The 24,228-nt window shown below is 39.0% G+C and overlaps 1 protein-coding gene across 1 annotated transcript in view; it reads right to left on the bottom strand.

Moving 5' to 3' along the window:
* Positions 1–24,228, bottom strand: part of Pard3b (par-3 family cell polarity regulator beta) — a 986,886-nt gene that overhangs the window by 469,849 nt on the left and 492,809 nt on the right. The window contains 2 exon segments of the mRNA XM_032901196.1: positions 4,873–4,959; positions 17,509–17,597. Coding sequence (XP_032757087.1) covers positions 4,873–4,959; positions 17,509–17,597 — 176 coding nt within the window.

Genomic DNA, 24,228 nt, shown 5'->3' with positions numbered 1-24,228 from the left:
GAAGACAAATATCCATTTCATAAATACCAACCCATTTCTTTGTTTGCCTCGATCTTAGAAAAGATCAGTACAGCTAAATAAAGATTATACTGCCCAAGACAAGAAGTTTGACTAGAGGCATCAGCGTTAACTGTAGGGAAGCCTGCTTGAGTGGCAATGTAGAAACTTGATGCTGCTAATGGGAGAATAAGAGAGGGACTGAAAAACGAGAGAAAATATAAAGGAAGCATATCAAACAATCGTTACATTTCCTATATAGTCCGTCCACATCCATGGAGGTTTTGATGATCGCCTTTGGGGACCAAACACCGTGGGTGCTCAAATTCTTTATGAAAACACCATGCTATTTGCATCCTTCTGTATGTTTTAATTTTCTCTAGATTACCCCCCAAATCCAGCGCAATGCAAATGCTTTTTGATTAGCTAATAGAATGTTTAGGGGATAATAACATATAAAGGTCTGTATATACTCAGCACAGATAGAAGATTTTGTTGATATGTTCAGTCCGCAGTTAGCGGGACCTACTGTGATTGAGAGTCTTGTGGACACAAATTCTGGTATTCGCATGCAGGCTGTATGTGCATGTGTGTACATATGTGTTTCCATATGCAAGCTCTATTACTCTTATAAAACCAAAACTAAATCTACCACAAGAAATGAAACCTCGACATACTTTAGTCATTCCTCACTTTGGTGAAGTCTTTTATCGTTGTGGCATGACGTAGGCCTCACTGGGTGTCACACTGAGATGGAGTGATGGGCTTCCGTAGGTATCTGCTGGAAATCGAGAAACTACTGCCTCCATGTTCCCTGTTCCCTTAATTATTCTATTCAGTCACTGTCTTTTGAAGAAAGTCTTGTGTGCTATATTACATAGTCCCTTTGTGTTAAATTTCACATCTAAATAAAATATGAGCATATTTTAAGTGTGAATAATAAGGTCAGCCATGCAAAAAGGGCATCCTGCACTGAAAGCACAGGAGAAAGTGGCCACAAAATTGAGCCCCTGCCTCCAGCCTCAGTTCATTAAAGAGCGCAGACCACCTCCAGGTTATCAATGGTGCTCAGTGGTACTCAGATTCCTTCTTTAGAAATGTTAACTGAACAGACTGTGTTGGTGCTGAGCTAGTGGTAGCCAGGCCAGCTGCTGTAAGGAAGGGCTCCAGGTCATCTGGGCAAGGGTGGGCAGGGTCTCAGGTTTTCCCCCTGAATTCTAGAACTCTACTAAGTTAACCAAACACATCCCAGGACTTTGCTTTCTTAGTACAAGTCTAAAGTAAAACTCTTTGAGGAGAAAAAGGGGGGATTAGATCAAAATCATGGTTTCTCCTAAATTAAACCGCTCTCTGATGGTTCACAGTTTAGAGTTTTGTTACGGTGGCTCCCCCATAACACGATCCATTAGGAGGCTCACGTGTGGTTATAAACCAGTTTATGTAAGTGATATTTTTTTAACAAGCATTCAAGTCTTCCTTTAATTTAATTCAGTACATCATCAGTCATGTAATGTTACTCCCTAGGATTTAATTTCACATTTTGGGAGATGAATTAATTCTTTCGGGCCACTGGGTTGCAATTTAGCTAGCATATTACAGCTGGAGCATGCTATGTGAACCTCGCTGATCTAAATAACCTAACTTTCCATGAAAAATTTATTGACAGAATAAGCCCAACTGTAAAACCCGTGTGTCAGAGGTAATTTTGCTAAAATGTAAAACTGACTGATTTCATTAGTTTGGTCCCCAGCAACAAACCCATCCAGCCCTGCCCTCCCTACTATCTGGAAGGAGTAAATTCCCTGCAGTATGACGTCATCTCTGCCACTGTGGGGAAAGCTCATAAAGCACTATCTACTTTTACTTACTGGTGGGGACAGCTGCTTTATTTAAGATAAAAACTTATTGGACCTAACAATTAATACTGAGGTGCAGTCATAGGGTAGGACTGGCCAGTTTATTGGCAGTGTTGAAGAACGTAAAAATTCAGTCGCACAGCAGGATAAGGAGCAGCAACTCTTTCTTGCTCATGGACTCATCCCTTAAGGCTCTAGTGCCCAGTCCTTGTGCAGCCCTGTGCTCCCACTCAATCCCGAGGCTTCGTCTCGCTAGCTCACCACTAGTCACTAAAGTTCTCCTCTCCTCACATTCTGAGTCATTTTCTTCTCTTCTACCTTTAGCTGTTTAGCTATCTTTGTTATGAAATAGAAGTGTATTATTGATTTCTAGTGAAAAAAGCACTTTTTAATTTTTCAAATTTAATTGACATTATAAAATTAACATTTTTCTTTGTCTGTTTCTTTGCAAGGACAATGTTTTGTGCTTATTTTCTTTCCTAAAAAACAAAACAAAACAAAACAAAAAAACCGAAAAACCCCAAAACAACAACAGCAACAAAACGGGAAGGGCAAGTCAAAGGTCCTGGACATAAGCCGTGTTCAGCATTCCCTGCTCTGGGTTCTAATGAATTCCTATGTCCTATGGACTTCAGCTGACACCGTAGCCAGAGTAAGGGGCTCTTTCAGTAACAGGTGTGGCGATCTTTTTTTTGGTAATGAAAAACAAGACAAAACACTGGAAGCAAAACCAATTACAGTAGTCTTAATAAAGAATTAAATGTAAATTCTAATTTAAAATAATGAGACAAACTAATAAATGGAAGAAAATTAAGAGCTGAGCATACCAGTATGACCTAAGCAAGCCCCGTGCTCACACAGTGAGGCCAGATGGCAGCATGAAGGCAGACACTTGTCTGACATGCTCTATAGGCAGCTCCAGCAAGACACATGGCTTGAGTTAAGAGTGCTGTTTCAGCCTGGACTCATTACTTCTTAACTTTTATTGGCACATGTCTCCACTTCCATATGATTTTTAATGTATGTTTTAATTAAATTTCCTTTCTATAACAGTAGTAGATACTAAAAGTGTATAATAGAACCACTTCTTCAAGTAACTGTACAGTTGACAATGAACTTATAATGAAACCTCATTTGTGAATCAGGTTGTTTTTATTTTATCCAAAATGATCACCATACTGACAGTTTATGCGCTCGTGGGTTGGGGATTTTACAAGGAGCTTTCACGTTTTTAATGTCATTTAATCTAGATGGCAAGTAGATTGTCACCACAGATGGCTTTCAGGACTAGCTGGGGGTCATGTGAAGAGAACACTGGGATTAATTCCTGTGAGGCAAGTCAAATTCCCTTCCCACCCCTCTTCCAAACTTGCCCTAGGAATCAGAACCCCATGGAAAAACGGGAAATCAATACAGTCCGGTCTATCCCTTTATTTGAAGTGAGAGAAGTGATTTCCCATCTAGACGGTCAGCTTCATTTCTGAGCTATTCAAAATGAAGGGCGGTGACCATCACTGTGGATTTTTTTTTTCTATTCATTTTGGGGAATTGCAAAGATCCTATGTTCTATTCCAGGTTCATTAAACTAAAGGGCCTGGCAATTTAACCACTCTGGTATTTCACAAAGCTCTATCAGCACACTTCTGCCAAAAGCCATTAGGATTTCTCACGGGAACCGAATAAATACTCACCTTGTCTGTCAAAAACAACCCTGGTCTGTCCTTTGCCGTAACCCATAACATATATAAACACGCTTATTAACACACACAGGAAACCAGACAATAAGAGCCGCTGGCTCTTCGGTTCATTTCCTTTTAGAGACCGTTTATTCCAGCAGGAGCTTGGCATCAGATGTTAGACGGGAGAAAAATAAGGTGATGTCTTTGCAATTACAGGTAGCAGATGGCTACCTGGAAAAGACAGTGCCAACCCAAATATCATGACTGGAGCCGCTTGTCCTTTGATACGGCCAACTGGATTGAGTAAATATCCAGAGCCAGTCAATTAATACTATATAACCTTTGGGGGAATTGCGGTTCTAGAAACAGCAGTGGAATGAGAAGTCAGGGATCACAGTTTTGAGGGACTTATGAGGGAAAAAAAATCAATGGGCTTTTCTGATTCTGGATATATTGGTCTAAAATAAAACATTTATACTTTTCAATGATCACTTAAGAAAGTGGATTTAGGCTATTGGTTATAATCAAGCCCTGTTAGTGAAAAACTGATTTTTCCTCAAGGGTTCTGGGAAGCCTTGTTAGGACCAAGGGAGTGCTATAGGCAGCCATCCTCTGGAAGGTGGTCGGCTCCTCCAGACGTTCCAGAAGGTCATTAGCCCAGCATTATGCCAGCTCTGCAGCACACACACTTTCAGTCTCACCACAAAGCAGATTTTATATCCAGTAAGATGTGGATTTCAAGAAACACTAACACAATCTAAATTAGCATTTGGCAATATGGATTTATCAGCAATTGTCTTTAAAATTCTAAGAGATGAAATGAAGTCTTCAGTGGCCTCAATTGTATCTCAGTAAAAACAATAACAAGATACATTTTTTTTCCATAACTAAATTGCTGTGTGGTGGATAAGCTACAAGAATATAAATACTTATCATATATACAGTATATATGAATATGAAGAATTTGGAATTACTATCTTCATTCAATGAATACTTTTATAATGCTAAAAAACACCCAGTTATAACATTTGTCTAACAATATGTTAAAATCTTTGCCAAGAAGCCTGTTTACTATTCGTTATTCTCAAGGATGCTCCAAGAAAGTACTTCATAATTAATTGTAAGTGGGGAAATTGGGACGATTTTTTTCTTTTCTTTTTCTCTGCCTCCCAGAAATAAATGACTTTAGTCTGTTTCTAAAGACCGATCCAACGATCCAACCAAAGTAGTAGTTAAGGAGTCCATCTGAATATGCATATTTCCATTTAACTCTCTCCTGGAATAGGTCTTTGTCAGGATTTTCATTGACAAGAGCTTTTGAAACAAGGAAAACTCCTTACCTGCCACTCAGGGATGAAAAGAAGGGCACCACATGTATTCCCAGGGGATCTCCTTCCCCAGAAATCTCCACAGCTCTCGTCATATCACTAGGCAGAGCAAAACAGGAGCACAAGTAAGTCTTAGGTAAAAACCAGATGAGATACATTAACCCATCACGATGGATGCCCTGGCTGACATTATCAACGGCTGTAACTATGACTTAAGGCACAGGAGTGTGAGAAGCACGTTAAAAGTGCTAATTTCCAATTTGAATCTTCCTCAAAAACCCGAAGTTGGAAAAGAACTCACTACTAAACCAGCTTCCCATTTAATCTGCAGAAATCAACAGAGATAAAAAGAGGTTCACAGAATGAAATCTCTCCCCAGTGAGACTTTCTTGAAAACGACTGTACAGACCATAAAAGCACAGAAATAACTCTAGCATGCTTAGGCTTCAAGTTTGGGTTTTCTCCCCAGAAAGGGGAAAACATGGAATAAAAATATTTATTAGGAAATGCACTGGACTGCAGTTTATAGTGCCAGGGAAGCCACAGTTGGTAACAGTCGGGCATGTTCAAAGCGATATAAATCAAAGCTTGCATCAGTTGGACTCAATGGAACAATTCCAAGTTTTCACCTTCCAGTTTATTTATTTATTTATTTCTATCTTTAAGGCAGAAAGAGAGGTTGCAAAAACCAGAGAAAATGTATTATAGAAAGAAATAGAAAGTCTGACCTTCCTAACCTAGCTCAGATTAAGGAAAGGATGGGCGAGAAGCACTAATGGGAGTGTGTATGACTGAAATGCACAATGCACTGGAAGACTCCGAGTCATAAACAGTGGAGCTAACAAGTGTTTGAAAAGATGAAAAATAATAACGGGAAACAATTATTGGCTCCTTTAATCCCAGAGAGAGAGAGAGAGAGAGAGAGAGAGAGAGAGAGAGAGAGAGAGAGAGAATTGCCAGAGGAAACGATAAAGTTGAAGGAAGCAATGGAAATTGTAAACACGTTCCTATTGTTTTCCATTCACACCAAGATGACCTGGAACAAGATGTCAAATAAAGAGCCACGGCTGTCTCAGATACTCTTCCGCTCCAAATTGAAAATGGTAAAAATATGGGTCCTAGCTGGAAAGTTGAGAACAGCATTAAGGAAACATAGTGTCTGATGAATTCACCCTACATGAAACATTTTTAAAATTATCAGCAATCTAAATATATATATATATATATATATATATATATATATATATAAAAAATATATGCTAGTCAGTAGATTAGGCTTATTGTTAACATGTTTCCCTTGCAACCATATTATCAGTAAGAACTAAAATAATAAAATAATACAACACAATACAATAAAGGCAAGACAGTTTCTAGCATTCGGGGAGATGATTCAATTTCAAAACTGATAATAAGTTTCAAATGATCTTCTCTCAGATATTACTGATACATTCAACTTGTTCAGTCAAGCAGGCTATATAAGAGATCTGCAATAAAATCACAAACCAAGGAAACGTGAGTACTATGACACGGAACATACCGACTTGTTCCTTTATAGTGGTGGGGAGGGTAAGCACATAGATATATCTGGAGAAACTAATATGCATTTTAAGTCCTGAAAGAAAAACACTTGCTGGGCACAGAAACGTGTAGATTTCAATGATCTGATACAGGAATTTTCATAGAATGGAATTACAATTAAATTTAAGACCAACTCCAATGAAATTTATTTGAAAACTTTAGAAACTGAGACTAAACTATTTTTTAACCACTAAAAGATGATTATCTTTCTCCTTATAATTCTTAGTTTTACCCACCATCACGAGTCTCTTCTGAGAAATGTATTGAGTATCCCTATACAGCAGGACATCACCCACACTTAATGTAGAAACTATAAAATATTAGTGTTTAGTCTAGGGCAGACTTAAAGATTTCAGCTCACAAATGGTTTTTATAGATCCTGGCTTCTGTGGAATTCATTTCCTTTCTCTATTTTATAAATATTAGTCTAGGTCTACTTAAAAATCTTTCTTGTAAAACATAATAAATGCTATGTATAATATTACTTTAGTAATTATTAAGCTTGTGTTTTTATATACAACTAAGTAAATCTTACACTGTATTCTGTCTTATTCAAATTACTAAAAAATGTGGAGAAGATGCTTTTGAAAAATTCATTTCTATATGAAATTCCCTTTTTCTATATTTCATGGTAAACTTTCAATTTTCCTTTATAGACAATAGTCATAATTTTTCAACTAAGATTCTTGACAATCTTTTTAAAGTACTCAAGAAAAGTTATCATTCAAAAAAATTTCAAACAAAATGGACTTGTAATTTTATAAATAATAAATATGCAAACATTCACAGATAATGAGATCTGATTAATAAAGGCAACATTCAAATCTTTACATACATAGATCCTGTACTAATTTTATAAAATGTGGTCCATAGTTGTTTCAAAGAAAGGCATCTGAAATATGATGTCACATAAATAAGGTCACCTATCTTATCACATATCAGTAGAATTACTGCAATCGTATAAGTTCTTAATGATGTGTAGAAATGTCTGTCTGTATACACCCTTGATGGTAAGATTCTTACAAAGATGTGAATGAATATATGTTGCTAATATTATTTGTTTAGATAAACCCAAGTGCAGTTTTGATTTGGGAAGCAGTTGTTCATGTTTGGAGGACATTACAGACGCCATGTCATATGAGTGGTAAGGTGGACCAAGAATGAAAACTATAGAACACAAGGTGGAAATGATATTCTAGAAGCGGAAGGTAAATCATACCATGGAAATAGACAATCATGTGACCTGGGTGAGGTAAAGATCACAGCATGGAGAAGTGATCAAAGTCCCTAAGACCAAAGCAGTTATTGGGAGATGCTGTAAACATCAGGCCAACAATTCCGTGCTAGTTCAGTGCCCTAAGGTCCACGTGACAGAGCTGACTGAATAACCACGGGAATGGCCATTGCTAGTGAAGAGCTCAGGAGAGAACGATGGAAAAGGCTACAGATCAATGGATAAAGATGAGACTGTGTTCTGGCTAGCCCTTCTGCCAGAGCTAGAGCCTAAATACTTCAACTGCTTTCTCTTAACAAAGAAGAATTGAAGCTTCAGGCAGATGATGCAATGTGTGCTACAGGTGTCTGTATATCTGGTTCCTTCATCTAGGACAAATGGACAGAGTTTGCAAAATTAATAGTATTCAATACTGTCTCAACTGGAGAGAAAGGATTACAGACAGGGGACAATATTTTTCTAACTTTCCCCTAAGGGTGTATATGAGTCCAGTGTCTGTCTTAGTCATTTAAACCAAGATGCCAAGTCTCAGATTTCCATATATCTATAATGAAGACATTGAAATCTCGGACTCCTCCTTCTCAAAAGAGATGTTACTTTTAAGGCCAAAATAACACACACATCACACATATGTATCTGAAATGGGATTGATAACTTTTTGCTATTAATATGATTATAAGAATCTCCTCTCTTTTTGAGATGGCACTATGTAGCCCAGGTTGGCCTTGGACTAGTGATCTTCCTGCTTCATCAGAACATGTCATCAGACCTAGTTTGATTACTAGCATCATCTAAGCAAACAGATCAATTAATGGGCTTTAAAGAAATAATCTATTAGATTTTTTTCTCATTGATTTTCTTCATAAAACTTAATATTAGACACTGTATGATCAAGGGATATAGTCCTTCACTATATTAATTACACGGAGAGGAAAGATAAAAGGTCTTACCAAATGGTCTGAAGATGAGAACTTGTGTCTTTGGGGACTGAGCTGCAGACCCACCGTAACCGATACAAATGGTATGAACGCAGAGGAAAGCCTCAACGAAGGTTTTGCCGACGACCCTGAACTCTACTCCATGTAGAAACAACTTGTATACATGCAAGGATTGAAAATCTCCTAGTCTGATGGCAGGGGTAATATTAACTAATCTGTCTGGATTCTAATAGTTTAATTCAATTATCATAGAGTCAGTCATTGCTATGGAAAAGTTACATAAAAGAAAAATCAATCAATCAAAAAAGTCTGATTAAATATGGAGAAGAACATAGAAGCAGGGGGAGAGAGGATGGGATAGGGGGTTTATGGACTGGAAACCAGGAAAGGGGATAACATTTGAAATGTAAATAAAAAATATCCAATAAAAAAGAAAAAAAGAAACAGAAAAGATATATTGAGAAGAAGAAAGTGTATTCTGCAGTGTCTGGGTAAACTGCTCTTTAGATATATGTTGGGTTCATTTGGTCTGTTATGTCACTGGACTCTCGTCTTTCTCTGTTTACTATTTGACTTGATCGGAATGAAATGAACTTTAGCTCTTGTGATTAGTTTTGGTTTGGTCTACATTGTCACTATCAGGATACCATGCTTTCTTGTTTGCTGGTTCCACCGACCTAGAATGCATTCTTTCATTCTAAGATTGTCTTTCCTTGAAAGTAAATGTGTTTGTCTTGCAGACAACAAAAAGATGGATACTGTTTGTTAATGTGCTCTGCTAACCTATGAGCTTTGAGAGGGGTGTGAGGAATTAATATTTAAAGTTCTAGCAGGTATGCACTGACTGCAGTAACTTTACTGCTTTGTGGGTAGTTAGCTCTGCTCTGTAACGCTGGCCTCTTTTCTTCTTGTAGACTTTTGAACTGTGCTTATTTCTCTCCTCAGTTCACAGAATTCTTCCCAATAATGCTGGTTTGGTGGACGGTAATTCCTTCCATTTCATTATATCACATAAAGGTGTCTTTCTCCTTCAACTGTGGCAGATAGTTTGACCAGGAATTGTTGTTCTAGTGTCTATAGTCATTTAGGACTTGTACATCCCTCCAGGCTCTGCGGGCTATTGACATTTTGCTTTGAGAAGTCAGCTACCATTCTAAAGCAGGAGTTTTCAACTATGGGTCAGGACCACTTTGGAAGTTGACAGACCCTTTCATAGGGGTTGCATATCAGATATCCCGCACATCAGATATTTACATTGTGACTGACAATAGTCAAAAAAATCAATCACAGTTATGAAGTAGCAATAGAAATATTTTTATGGTTGAGGGGTATCACAAGATGAGGAACTGTATTAGAGAGTTCCAGCATTAGAAAGGTAGAGGACTATTGTTCTAACAGGTTTGTGTTATAAATACTTTGTGACTTTTCTCTTGAAACTTCCTAAGCCCCTTGTTGTTGTTACTTTTGTTGTCATAGTTCTCTTTAATTCTTGTTTTAACTATACTATGGTATGAGCTTTCCCTACTTCTGATCCTGTATACTGGGTGTTCATGCCTCTTCTTCCTCTATAGGCATCTCTTTCCTTTGTTTTTTAGTAAATGTTCTTCTACATACAAACACAGATGCATGAACATATACATAAATACAAATAAATATTTTAAATTCTGTGTCTTTAGATCAGTCTAAGTTGTTTTCCCTTGGGACCATTCCTACGTGACTGATGGTCTTTGGGGACATGTTGAATTTTCATGCTGATTATGTTTGTGTGATAGAACTTGGTGCCTAAGGTTAATTGTTGGTTGTATCTTTTGATATAGGTTTCTAGCTCATGTTTGATGAATGGGAATCTGTTTCTGATTTTGCTGTTAACCTTACTTGGCTAGTTTTGGATTGGGTAGGATGTGCTCTCAGTCCTTCAGCATTCAGTTTGATTCACGTGTAGGGATGTTAGGGTGATTCTAGTTCAGCAGCTTCTGGGGAGCACTAGGGTATTTAGTGCCCGTGTACAGTTTCTTGAGAAAAGTTCCACGGCAGGTGATGGGGTCAGGATGAGGGGTTCTAAGCTCTGGCAGCCATGTACATGGGTGCTTAGGCCGGTCCTGGAGACAGACACCACCTACCTGGAGAGCCATTCCATATGCAGATACCAAAGCCAGACACTATTGCTGATGCCAAGAAGTACTTGCTGACAGGGGCCTGATATAGCTGTCTCCTGAGAGGCTCTGACATAGACTGACAAATACAGATTCTGATGCTTGCAGCCAACAGTTGGATTGAGCAAGGGGACCCCAATGGAGGAATTAGAGGAAAGACTGAAGGAGCTGAAGAACAACAATATCAACCACCCCCTCCATGCCCACCCCCCAGAGCTCCCAAGGACTAAACCACCAGCCAAAGAATACACATGGCTCCAGCTGCATATGTAGCAGAGGATATGTCTTATCTGGCATCAAAGGACAGGGAAGACCTTGATCCTGTGAAAGTTGGATGCCCAATATAAGGGAATGCCAGGACAGTGAGTTGGGAGTGAGTTGGGGAGTACCCTCATAGAAGCAGAGTGAGGGGGAGAGGATGGGGGTTTGCGAGAAAGGGGATAACATATGAAATGTAAATAAAATATTCAATAAAAATAAGAATAAAACAGGGCTGGGGATTTAGCTCAGTGGTAGAGCGCTTACCTAGGAAGCGCAAGGCCCTGGGTTCGGTCCCCAGCACCGAAAAAAAGAACCAAAAAAAAAAAAAAAAACCACCAAAAAAAAAAAATTAGACCATATTAAAAAACAACTACCAAAATGGAGTCCTGTAGTTCATTGTATTTTATGATCAAGATGAGAGGACTGACTAGTCACAGGACATACATATTATAAGACTAGTTAGAAAACATCTTTTTACCAACTTTCAAATTTGCAGCTATACTCATAAATCACTGAGCAATTTTTTTTTATTCAGTAAGTCAATCACTCAACAGATATGCTCCTCTTCCATTCCAAGACCTGTATTAGGTGCTAGAAATGGTTTGACTCAGTCTTATTTGGGATAACACAGAGTTACAATGAACTATACTATGTGTAATAATGACTATGTGACTTGAAATAGCAATTAGTAATTATTCAGCTTTTCATTTAACAATGTACTAAGTCAGCTGCCTGTAATGTACCTTAATTAATCTTCACAGAATCTATGTGATCATAAAAGTCATTTTCCATATGAAGGAAATATTTTAAAGATGTTCAGTAATTAGTCCAATAATGCACAGGTAGCGAGGTGAAAAGCCAGTGTTCAAACCTAGACGTTATCTAATTCAAAAAGAAAATTTTGAAAGAAATGCTAAGTAATGCAATTTATAACATTTTACTCAGTCCTTATACATAGACTTAATTAGAGACTAAGATGGGGTTCACCTTGGAAAGGGGAATGGTGAGTTATTGCAGTGGCTTAGCTGAGAGATGACAGAACCTGAAGCTATGACAGTGGCATGGAACAGACGTAAGTCATTTTGACATGGACTCTACAGATTCACCTAGCTTCTGTGCTACTTGTAAGGAAATGAGCCCAAAGTCTTACTCTTCTGCCAAGCTTTATGGTCTGTCAGGACTATTCCCACATGTGGAGGCTGACCACATCAATCCACTGGAAGCTGCTTCTAACTTTGTCTTTCCAATTACCTTTACCACCTAAACAAGTATACTCTGTACACTTCTCCCAGGAGCTGAACATGCCATACCACAAAGATTGTCCTACTTATATTCTTCTCTGAGTATTTTAAAAATATTTTATTCTCTAGAATATCATACATTAATATAATATAATATGATCAAACTTACCCCATCCCCATCAACTTTTTCTTCTCCCTACTTCATGTCTGTTTGTCTTTTTCTAATAATGCTCGAAGTCTAATTACTGTTGTTTATATGTGTACAGTTGTGCAGCCATTTACCAGGGCCAGTGGCACACCCTAAAAATAGAGTATCTTTTCTCTGAAGCTACCACTTGCCAATAGCTTCTTACTTAAGGCTGCTCTCAACCTCCATCAGACAAGCATCTCTCCCCGAAGCCTGCGCTGCCCCCAGTGGGAGGCAGTCAATGGTAGATATGTAACAATAGGATACTGAGTAGTCAGTCGTACACTTGACATCTACACCAATAACTTTTCTCAGTCCAGCCTCAGGGAATACTCTAGAATTGGGGGTGGGGCAGAAAGAAATGCTGGTGATGGAGAGGGGGCTGTGGAATGCCAGCTTCTAGACAAGGCGTGGAGATCACACTCGTGACCTCATAGCAGCTGTGATTTGGGCTCAGTGCCCACACAGGAGCAATGCAGCCAACACTGAGGCCCAGATGAGGAAATGCTCTGCAGGCCCCACCCATTCACTGAGGCATTCTGGTCCTCTGACAACACAGTCTGCAGGCTCTGGGACTCGGTACTCACACTATCCATTCTGAGTTTTCTCTGCACAGAGTCCAGCTATGCCTGTCACCACACTTTCCCTTTGTGGTATGCATAAGCAATGCTCAAATCAGAGGACTTACAGGCCAGAGCGGTAGACCAGACATGGATTGCGTGTCTAGTTGCTAGTTGTTCTGAATAGTAGTCTCTTAACCTACTAAAGGCAACAATGAGACACACAAAAGGGCTATTTTCAAAAATCACATAATGGATATGTATTTTACAAAACCATTCATGATACTTCTCTCAATTACTTGATATTTCTCTCAGTACTTATAACAAGAAAAAGCATAATGAGTTTTCTCTTGAAGCTAAAAATAGAATAAAATAAAACAACACAAAGCAAACCATTATATACCTTATGATGGGTGTCCATGCAGCATGGTGGGAAATGCTTGCCGAAGATAATATTAAAAATTTTAACATCTACACATGGAATACTACTCAGCTATCAAAAACAATGACTTTATGAAATTCATAGGCAAATGGATGGAACTGGAAAATATCATCCTGAGTGAGGTAACCCAATCACAGAAAAACACACATGGTATATACTCATTGATAAGTGGCTATTAGCCCAAATGCTTGAATTACCCTAGATGCACAGAACACAAGAAACTCAAGAAGGATGACCAAAATGCGAATGCTTCACTCCTTTAAAAGGGGAACAAGAATAACCTTGGGAGGGAATAAGGAGGCAAAGTTTAGAACAGAGGCAGAAGGAACACCCATTCAGAGCCTGCCCCACATGTGGCCCATACACATACAGCCACCAAATTAGATAAGATGGATGAAGCAAAGAAGTGCAGGCTGACAGGAACTGGATGTAGATCTCTCCTGAGAGACACACCTAGAATACAGCAAACACATAGGCGAATGCCAGCAGCAAAACACTGAACTGAGAACGGGACCCCTGTTGAAGGAATCAGAGAAAGGACTGAAAGAGCTTGAAGGGGCTTGAGACCCCATATGAACAATGCCAAGCAACCAGAGCTTCCAGGGACTAAGCCACTACCCAAAGACTATACATGGACTGACCCTGGGCTCCAACCTCATAGGTAGCAATGAATAGCCTAGTAAGGGCACCAGTGGAAGGGGAAGCCCTTGGTCCTGCCAAGACTGAACCCCCAGTGAACGCGTGATTGTTGGGGGGGGCGGTAATGGGGGAGGATGGGAGGGAACACCCCTGAAGGGGGGGGGGAGGGGTTAGGGGGATGTTGGCCTGGAAACCGGGGAAGGGAATAACAACTGAAATGTAAATAAGAAATACTCAAGTTAATAAAGATGGAAAAAATTTAAATTAAAAAAAAGAAGAAGAAGAGGAAGAGGAGGAGAAAGAGGAAGAAGAGAAGAAGAGGAGGGTGGGATGGCATATTCCCCATCTATCCCCTTTAGGTATTTATTGTGTTCTCACATTAACCTCTGTCATAGACATCAGAGAAATTGGGTGTCCAGAGGTTTAAGTGACATCTAAAAATCACATCCTTAGGGAATAATCAGTAAACTTTCATTTCCAGAAACTTCCAATATTGGCTCTTTTATAAGACTCTTTCTTAGCTACTCTATCCAACCATCTTCTTGAGCATATGTTAGACTTGTTTAGAAATAAGACCAAAGGTGTTAGCACATGTCTATGATCCTAACACTCAGGAAGATCTCATGTTCAAGGAGAGGATATGATACATAGAGTGAACTCTGTCTCAATTTTTTTTTTAAAATGGGGAAAGGGGGAATTAAATATTCAGTATAGGCCATGACAGATACAGTTAAGATCATCTGCCAAGAAAGTCTGTAAGAAAATGAGGTGGATGCATGCTAGCACCTTTGGTACAGGAAGGTATTCTTCACACTACCAACAGAGAAACATAGTCACCAACTGTACTGGCTGGTTCTGTGTGTCAACTTGACACAAGCTGGAGTTATCACAGAGAAAGGAGCATCCCTTGAGGAAATGCCTCCAGGAGATCCAGCTGTAAGGCATTTTCTCAATTAGTGATCAAAGGTAGGAGGGCCCATTGTGGTTGGTGCCATCCTTGGTCTGGTAGTCCTGGGTTCTATAAGAAAGCAAGCTGAGCAAGCCAGGGGAGGCAATCAAGTAAGCAACATTCCTCCATGGCCTCTGCATCAGCTCCTGCTTCCCGACCTGTTTGAGTTCCAGTCCTAACTTCCTTTGTTGATGAACAGCAATGTGGAGTAAGCTGAATAAATCCCCCCCAAAAAAGTCATTAATAAAAATTCCTAATGAACGATAATTATGGCCACATGGCTGAAAATCATAAACCTGAATAGAGTCTCCATGGTTACTTGATAAGGAGTGGTCCCCCTTGCAGAGCAAAGTAGCTGGTCTCCTGGAAACTGACTGCACCTATTAGTAAATAGACCTAATCAAGGGATACTGTGAGCGAGTGAGGGCAGCTCCAGCAGGAGTTTCTATTGCTAGATTGACCACTGAAGAAATGCAAATTTATGTTTTATGCTAAATTGAAATGACTTTTTGAAAATAATAACAATGGAAACTCTACAAGGTGATCCCATTCAATCTAAAAATCTCCAAGCTCAAACTGCTCTAAAATATGAAACTTTTTGAACACTGACATAATGTTTCAAGGAATTTGGGTTTTGCAGGATCTTAGGGCTTTTGTTTGTCTTTGTTTTCTTTTCTCTTCTTTTCTTTCTTTTTCCTTCTTCTTTCCTTTCTTTATTTTGATTTGGCATACACAACCAGTACTCTCTACCTAAATAATGCAAAATTTTAAACAATAACAAACAAAACAAAACAAAACGAACAAAACCAAAGTCTGAAAGACTTCTGATCCCAAGTATTTTGTATAATAAACCCGCCACAGAGAAAATGGTGACAATAATAACAGCAGCAATAGCATCAAATACAAGGCTCACTCTGACCCACGCACTGTTCTAAGTACTTTATATATATTATCACATACAGACATGAAAAGCAGTAATACAAAAATCCTAATACCAACATTCTGAACAGGTTTTATGTTAATTCTTTGAGTTGCATTTTCATGTACTGGAGGCTGGCCTTGAACTCAACTGCGTAGTGGAGGATAATGCTGAGTGTTTCTCTCATGGGAAGTACTGGAACTGTAGGTGTGAGCTACCATTCTTGGCTTATATGGTTCCGGGGAATCGAATGAACTCAGAGCATCATACATGTTGGGCAAACAGTCTTCTGACTGAACTATAGCCCAACTCTATTGCTTCCATTCTGTAGACTAGGAACTCATCCATCAAGGAGAGTTGGATGAGTAGAGATATGGTTTGTATTCCGGCAGTTCCAATGGCCGTGACATTCTCCTTAATGATAGGAACAATCCTGGATGATGAAACAAATACATTTCCCAAGCACCAAGTGAAATACTGTAGGATTGTATGAGCACAAGCTACAGAAGTACCCATAGCTAGAGGCAAAGCAAAACACTCAAACACAAAGAACTCTGAAAAGCTCTGTAAACTAACTGCAGGGCAAAGGCAAGAAAAAGCTATTTAAAAATCCTGGGTGCCCAGGAGGGAAATCAGGCCTGCCACTAGAAGCCTAGCTAAATTCTCAGGAGTAGTGAGATCATGGAACTTACACGAGAATTCACCAGCTACTTTGCTAGACCAGCACAATCCTACTGCACTCTAGATCATATTCTTATGCTCACAAATAATTGTGGCTACCACTCCCTCATCGAAGAAAAGTTTCTGGACAGTAAACAGAGACTGTTGTAGAGGGCTACAACTAGACACAATGGAGAGATTAACCAATTGTGGGGAGCCGAACCCAGTGCATACATCCACAGCATGGTGGATAAGGAACTACGGGCAGTCTTTGACTGCTGATAGAGGCAGAACTGGCTTGTCCAAGGGACGTGAGCCTTCAATGACTCTTCATTACAGAGCAGTTAGCCTTGAAACCATAACCTGGACAGGAAAAAAAATGACTTGGCCTTTTGTGTTCATATATTTGTGCATATAGATAGATACATATATTGTGTGTGTGTGTGTGTGTGTGTGTGTGTATGCGCGTGCATGCTAGTGGGTGCACATAGCAACAATTATTGAAGAGGATAAATCTATCAATTTGATGAGGGCATATAGGAAATTGTAAGAAGGTGACTTGGGAGAGGATAGAAGGAGGGGAGTGAAAGGGGACAGTGGCATAAAAGAATGCATAAGAAATAAAAGTGAAAAAAGAAATGAACAAAATCCTGAGCAGAAGACTATTAGAAGCCTCTAGTATATTTGCACATATATGGTTATCAGGAAAGTTCTCGTATCTTATGTAGAAAACGGAAGAAAGGAGTAAGTAATTGAATTGAAATGTACTTTATTACACAGTTCTACTTTCCTTAGTGTCTCCCACAAAATTAGAACAACTAAAGTTCATTAAATAAAATGAGTCAAATTTAAATAAAAAAGAACATCCTATCTTTATAAAGAAATACCTCAGTTCATTCTTCGTTTTGTGCAGCATAAGTAGCCCTGTCTGTTCACCATTCATAATGTCTCTGTTTTCCAAGTTCTGGGCAGAATCCTGGAATGAAGAAAAGTCACAGGTTGTGGGTGCTGCACATAAAGAATTGAAGCTTTGAACAAAATATTTCAACTGAGGAAAGAAACAACATCGCTTTGGATACAGTTTGCTCCCATTTCTTCTGAGACTGGAAACAGCTGTTAATGTCCTCAGTGCTTTCCCTGTGCCCTCCTCTCTTCTTGGGTTTCTGAAACGCTCAACTGGGCCATTTGCACAAGGCAGTATGTTAAGTGCTGGGGATATATTGCTCAACTTGCTGCTACTCATTCTTAGGTTTGAGTATCATGTTTTAACCACATTTTGTCAAAAAAAAAAAAAAACCCAAAAAACCAAAAACAAAAAACTAAAAGAAGTCTCCAGTCCTAAGTAATGAGAAAGGAGTTTTAATGATCTCAACATGCGGGTACTTCCACAGCACAGTGAAATGTAAGAAAAAAAAAAGTTTGTTGCCCGGCTGTCCTGGAACTTGCTCTTAAAGACCAGGCTGGTCTCAAAACTAGAGATCCATTTCTGCTTCTGGAATGCTGAAATTAAAGGTATTCACTGCTACCATGACCAGCTTTCCTGGTTTATTTTTAGCATTTATTAAATTTATTCATCTTAATTTTTTGTGTGAGTGTTTGGCTTCTGTGTCAGTATGTGGTGCTTATAGATATCAAAAGAAGGCATTGGCTTCCTGGGAACTAGAGGTACAGTAAGTGGGTGCTGGCAGTCAAACCGAGGTCTTCTGCAAGAGAAAAAACATGCTTTCAATCTCTAAGCCATTCCTATAGCTCCCTAAACTGACTTTTTAAAATGTGTTTTATTTTAAATGGATCGCAACATCCTAACTTGTGCACGTGTTTTGTAAGAGATATTTTCCTTAATTCAATTTTCTGGTCTCCACATGGACAAATGAAATGAAGGACAACCTATAAGGTCAAGAATCCTTAATAGTTGACTGGAAAGCACCTGTAAAAGGACAATATCTGAAAGTTTTAATGTTCATATTATCTTAGGAAAGGCTAAAAGAAGCAAGATCAAACAGAACCAACAAGGCAAGATCGAGCAAGTTAAAAACAAAATACCGAGACAGATGTAACAGAATTATTGAACCTGTGATGGTCATTTGTGTCAACATACTTGATAAGCATATTTATGCCCAAATCCTTGACTTTTTATCTGTTTATATAACAGGGAGGCTTGTGTATGTTTCCTAGAGACAGTCAGCATCTACTGTCTTTGTTTTTAAAATTACCACAAAATGTTATGGATTAAATATAAATATCGCATGCTTTCTTCTATTTTCTGAGATGTGAAGTTGGAGGTCAGATGTGTGCAGGGCTGAAACTACAATCATGCAGCTGAGGTGCCCGTCCCCCTGGCGCTGCAGGAGGGTGGAACAGCTGCAGGTAAGGATCGTGTCGCTCATTATGAGTCTGATTTTCCAATTCTGTTCATTTACCTATTACAGTCCTTGTGCCAGCCATACAGTTCTGCCCACCTTAGATTTGTGTTAAATTTTGAAATCACGATGTCAGTTTCTTTCAGAATTGTTCTCTTTTTCCATGCAGGCTCTAAATTCTGAACCTCTAATGTGTCTACAGCAACTTCAGATCCAGTATATCTGTCAACTTCCACCTACACCGAGTATTTGATGAAGAACACAATTGATCTCTACATCACAGTGCCAACAAAAAGGAGTATTTAGTATAGGGTTTTAGTTCTGTACTGTTGGACCTCCCTCTTCCGTGTGGAAGTTTGTTATGGAGCCTAACTACAGCAGGAAACAAACATACTTCCTGGCTCTAACTTATTAGGAGTGAAGGAGTTTTCTGCCTAGTTGTAGTTAATGACAAAGGTTTTATTTATGTCAACAGTATACTTGATGTGCTATATATTTGAAAATGTTAATAACAATTTGAAATTAGTACAGAGCCACTTGGAGTGTGATAATCTGATCAAGGGAGATTCTGAGCTGGCTACATTTTGACAATAATGTCAACAACTACAAACTTTGCTGGAGACATGCTTGGCAACTATGAATGTCTACTGTGTTTGTAGTGGGCTCGAGGTAAATTCCCAGCACCAGCATCTGATGACTTACAACTGCCTGTAATTCGAGTTCCTGGGATCTGATACACACTTCTAGAATTGTGTACAAATGTGTTCATGCACATACGTTCCCACATTCATACTCATAAATAATTAAACATAACATAAATCCCAATGAAACACCTATCTAAAGCTTAAAAAGTGATACTCGCATCTAAGAGAAACCGTGCGATGTTTGTCTTTCTGGCTCTGGAAACTCCATCCAGGATGACTCGTTACTCTGCATCATCCTAACTGACACCTGAATGACATTCCTGGTTATAAATGCACCACGTTTTCAGTATTTTTGCTGATATGCATCTAGAACGGTTCTAATTTACGGCTCTTACAATGAACAACAATGATATGGCCGAGCAAGGATCTCTAAATGTGTGTGAAGTCCTTTGGTACATCTTTGAGAGTTGATATATGTATCAGGATCTCGTGTTGGAACTAGTTTTAAGGTTTTTGAGGAACTCCCCTACCGAATATCATAGTGGCTGTACCAGTTCCCATTCCCAGTAATAATGAATCAATGTCCTTTCTTCTCCATATTTTCCCAATCATGAGATGTCATTTGCCTTGTTGTTCTTAGCCACTGTGACCGGGTAAGATGAACTCTCCAAGTGTTTTCAACCTTGCATTTTCCTGACAGCTAAGGTTGTTGAATGGCTTTTAAGTGTTCCTCAAACATTTGTGTTTCATTGAGAATTCTCTGCTTAGTTCTAGGCACTCCTTTTAAATTGGGTTATTTGTTTTTATGATTTTCAGGTTTTTCTTCTTTTTTTGTATGTTATAGATACTAATCCTATGTCAGTTACATAACAGGTAACAATTTTTTCCCATTGTGTAAGCTACAATCTTTGCTCAAATGACGGTGTCATTTGCAAGAAATAAGTGCACATCCACAGGCTTTATGTCTTAGACAGTAGTCCCACTGTTTGAAAAGTAGCATCAAAAACCTTTTGCCTTGCTACAACTATCATAAAGAGGAAGAGACTATAGTATATCATCTTAGCTAACAGGCAGTGGTTGTCACTTGCCAAAATCACTTCTGTATATTGCAATAACAAAACCCTTTAGTATTCTCTGGGGATGAGGCAGGAAGGCAGATGCTGGAGGCAGTCCACAAAGACACAAAGCCAACTCCAAATTGACTCTGGCATTGCAGTGCCTCAAACCTTAGGGCAAAAACAGCTGTCTCTGACCAGGTTATGCAGAATCATTTTACCTTCCAACTTCAAAATTTTTCACACAAATGACTAAGGCACACTTCAACTTTTCCTTCAATACCTTATGTGATGAAGAGTCACGAACTCACACCTATCTAAAAATGAAAAAATTTTCCCCCTTATAGCTTACTTAAATAACTTGGAGAAAAAAATCTGTAAAATCTTGACTTTTAAATTTGGGAGAAGAGGGACAAAAATAACTAAATTATGGAGAAGTAAAGGCTCATCATAATGGTTGTTACGCAGCCTCCATAGTTCTTAACCATAGTGGAGAAATATTAATTATGTGATTTAAAAATCCCAAAACTTGCCTCTAGAAATAGAAGCAGAATGCTCTGAAGGGTGTATATTTAATTTTTAAAATAAAATCATTGCAACTTCTATTTTTACTGCTATATTAAAATTGGGGTTGAAGACGAACTGCAAGGGAATGTAAAGTGGGGTGCTACTGTAAAGCCTGTCTGTTTTTCCCACATTACAACCCTTTCCTTCCCAGCGACCGTGCCTGGCTACTCTAAGTATATCCGTTACAGCTTCTACCACATCATGTAACATGCATGTGGCCCTCACAAAAAGACAAGCTTAATTACTACATTTTTAAAAGAGTTAACATTTTTAGCAACACTTTCAGGATCGTGGGAGCATTAATGACAGCCCGAATGCGTCGGATTTAAACAGCACCGCACTATTTTTAGCTTTAAAAATCAACACTTACACAAATATTCCCAAACCAATTAGCAGCAGCTGGAAAGTAAAGGTGTTTACATTTCGTTACCACTGGTGCTAACTACAGCAGGAGCTCACAGGCTGCCGGTGAGGGGCGGGGCCGGGCACCCGGAGGGCAACCTTCTCTTCAGGGGTCATCACAGTGTCAGCACCAGGCTATTGCTGGAGAGTTCAGTTTGTACAAGTCGCTGATTCCATGCAGGACAGTACACGATTCCCTATGAAGTGCTGCTAAGTTAGGCATCTCACTCTTGCTGAGGAAAAGAAGTCGGAATAAAGGCTACCTAAACTCCCACTGTGTTCGTCTGGTTGGCTATAATTGCAAAAACAGTTTTATGGTTTGGTTTCTCATTTCTAAGATGAAAGTTATAGCAAGTTTCTTTATTAACAGTCATTTCTCTGTGACATATAGATGGAGGGGGTCCATGGTCTTGTTTTTCCAGTCTTCCCCCTCCCCCATATTTTTAACAATTTGACTAAAAAACGTGAACTACAACTGAGTTATGTTTCAAAACCTCTAGTGTATTTTAAAAGAAGATTTGCATTCTGAAAAGCCGGCCACAAGTTTCTTCTGAAATCACACATGAATTTTAGAATGAGAGTAAGAGCAACATTTATCCAGTAAAGATTTGAACGGGAGGCTATGTGCCTGGTGCTCATACATAAACATAATGTAAATTTTCAGATTAAAATTCTGGGCATAATTTCAGAATATTTGTTTTTACTTTTTAGAACAAAAATATCTTGCTAAAGTAAAAACAAACTGCATTTGCTATGCACACACTTGGAATTAACATGCACTTCAGTAGTCAGGCATTGTTCCACAAGCCTTACCTAGTACGTTCTTCCTGCTGCCGGCAGTGCCTTGCACGTCTCTGTTGACTCCCTGAACCCATCTCTAAGTGTTTCACTGTCAGCAACTCAACAGGCAAAGCCTTTCCTACCCGCATGCATACGATTGTATTTTATATCCATGCATCTAGACATTAAGAAAACGTTTTTAAGTGCTAAATTATTAGTCACCTAAGTTATATTTTTTTCTCATTTATTCTATTGTAACATGTAAACTCTAAATCACAACCATGCAAGGCCTTGAGGAAACACATATTTCTGGGCCCTACCCCAAAGTCGGAGCAAAAGGTATATGCAGAACCTGAGAGGCTTTGATACAAATATCTGATGTTGACAGAAAACACATAGGAGCCTAAGAATACTGTCTGGCAGGAGTCTCCCTTCCAGGCTCTTTGGTTGTAATGGTGAATACCTCAGGAATGCTGACCCAGCTAGACCATGCTTACCCACTAAGCTGTAGCTGTCATATGGATTCTACTACTTTTCAAAGCCACTAACAAAGATATGCAGCCATGTCTTAGAAACATTGGCTGAACAAACACACAAACAAATACACATTTAAATAAATGTGTTCTGGATGATTTTCTTGACCTCAAGATATTTCACAAGTAACTAGATGTATATTTACTACATCTTGGGTGATTTTTTGGCTTGTTTTTTAATTAATTAATTAATTAATTAGCTACATGGTTTCTTTGTATAGTTCTGGATGTCCTGGAACTCTCTTTGTAGACCCAGGTGGCCTGCAAGTCTCAGAGGTCCCCCTGCCTCTGTCTCTACAGTGCTGCAATTCAAGATGTGACCCAACATACCTGGTTGGTTTCTGGACATTCTTCTTTTGGTTTTATACATGAACACATTCAAGGAGAAAAGGATCATGACTTGTTCAAGATGAAGTCATGGGGCAAAAATCATGACTAATTAATACTATCACCTTCTAAAATTTAGATTTGTGGTTGAATGCAAACACATAAGCCATACCTATTATGATGATTACCCCCTTCATTGTCAACTTGATCGGATTTAGAACCACCTAGGAGACACACCTCTCTGGTGACGACTTTAGGTGTTTCTGGAGGTGCGTTTCCTAGGAAACACTGACTCTAATCTAGTTGACACTAAGCAGTAGTCGTCCTATGAGGAAAGGCCAGTGTATAGTGGTGGGATGTGGTGCTGGTCTTAGACAACGTAGAGCTCCAGCTTAAGTGCCATAGCTGATTTACTAGAGAGCAGACAGAACAGCTCAGCTGTCATTTTCCTCATCTGTCAAAGGGCTGGGAGATTTCTCAGATTCATTCTGAGTATAAAATGTGTTTGTGGAGTACATAGGGGGGCTGCGTGATACAATAAGGTTTGCTCAACTGAGCAAACACACACACAAAAGTAACTTAGATCAGTGTTTTCTGGATGCTTTTCTTGGACCCCAGACTGTCCCCTCCTTTGACTCTGCCTCTCTATTCTCTTACCATATCATTTCTACGGGATTTTAGGAACAAATTTACAGTAGGCAGACTAGGTAGTCTAGTCTGAAAACTGAAGCTGAGTCTTTACTATGGTTCCCTCCTGGTTTTTTTTTTTTTAATTTTGTTTTATTGACCTTGTCTTTTCTCTCACTGCTAATAATAAGCACAATTAGGGCTCATTATTAATATTTCCCAGGAATCTAGATTATGTTTGAGAAGACAAAGGGCATTTAAAAAGCGAAATCCTTAAATATGCAGTCTTTACATACATCACTGGGTGAGGTT

The sequence above is a fragment of the Rattus rattus genome, chromosome 4, assembly GCF_011064425.1.
Source record: "Rattus rattus isolate New Zealand chromosome 4, Rrattus_CSIRO_v1, whole genome shotgun sequence".
Lineage (NCBI taxonomy): Eukaryota > Metazoa > Chordata > Mammalia > Rodentia > Muridae > Rattus > Rattus rattus.
Note: the sequence above shows the minus strand (reverse complement) of the source record. Positions and strands in the feature narration are given on the sequence as shown.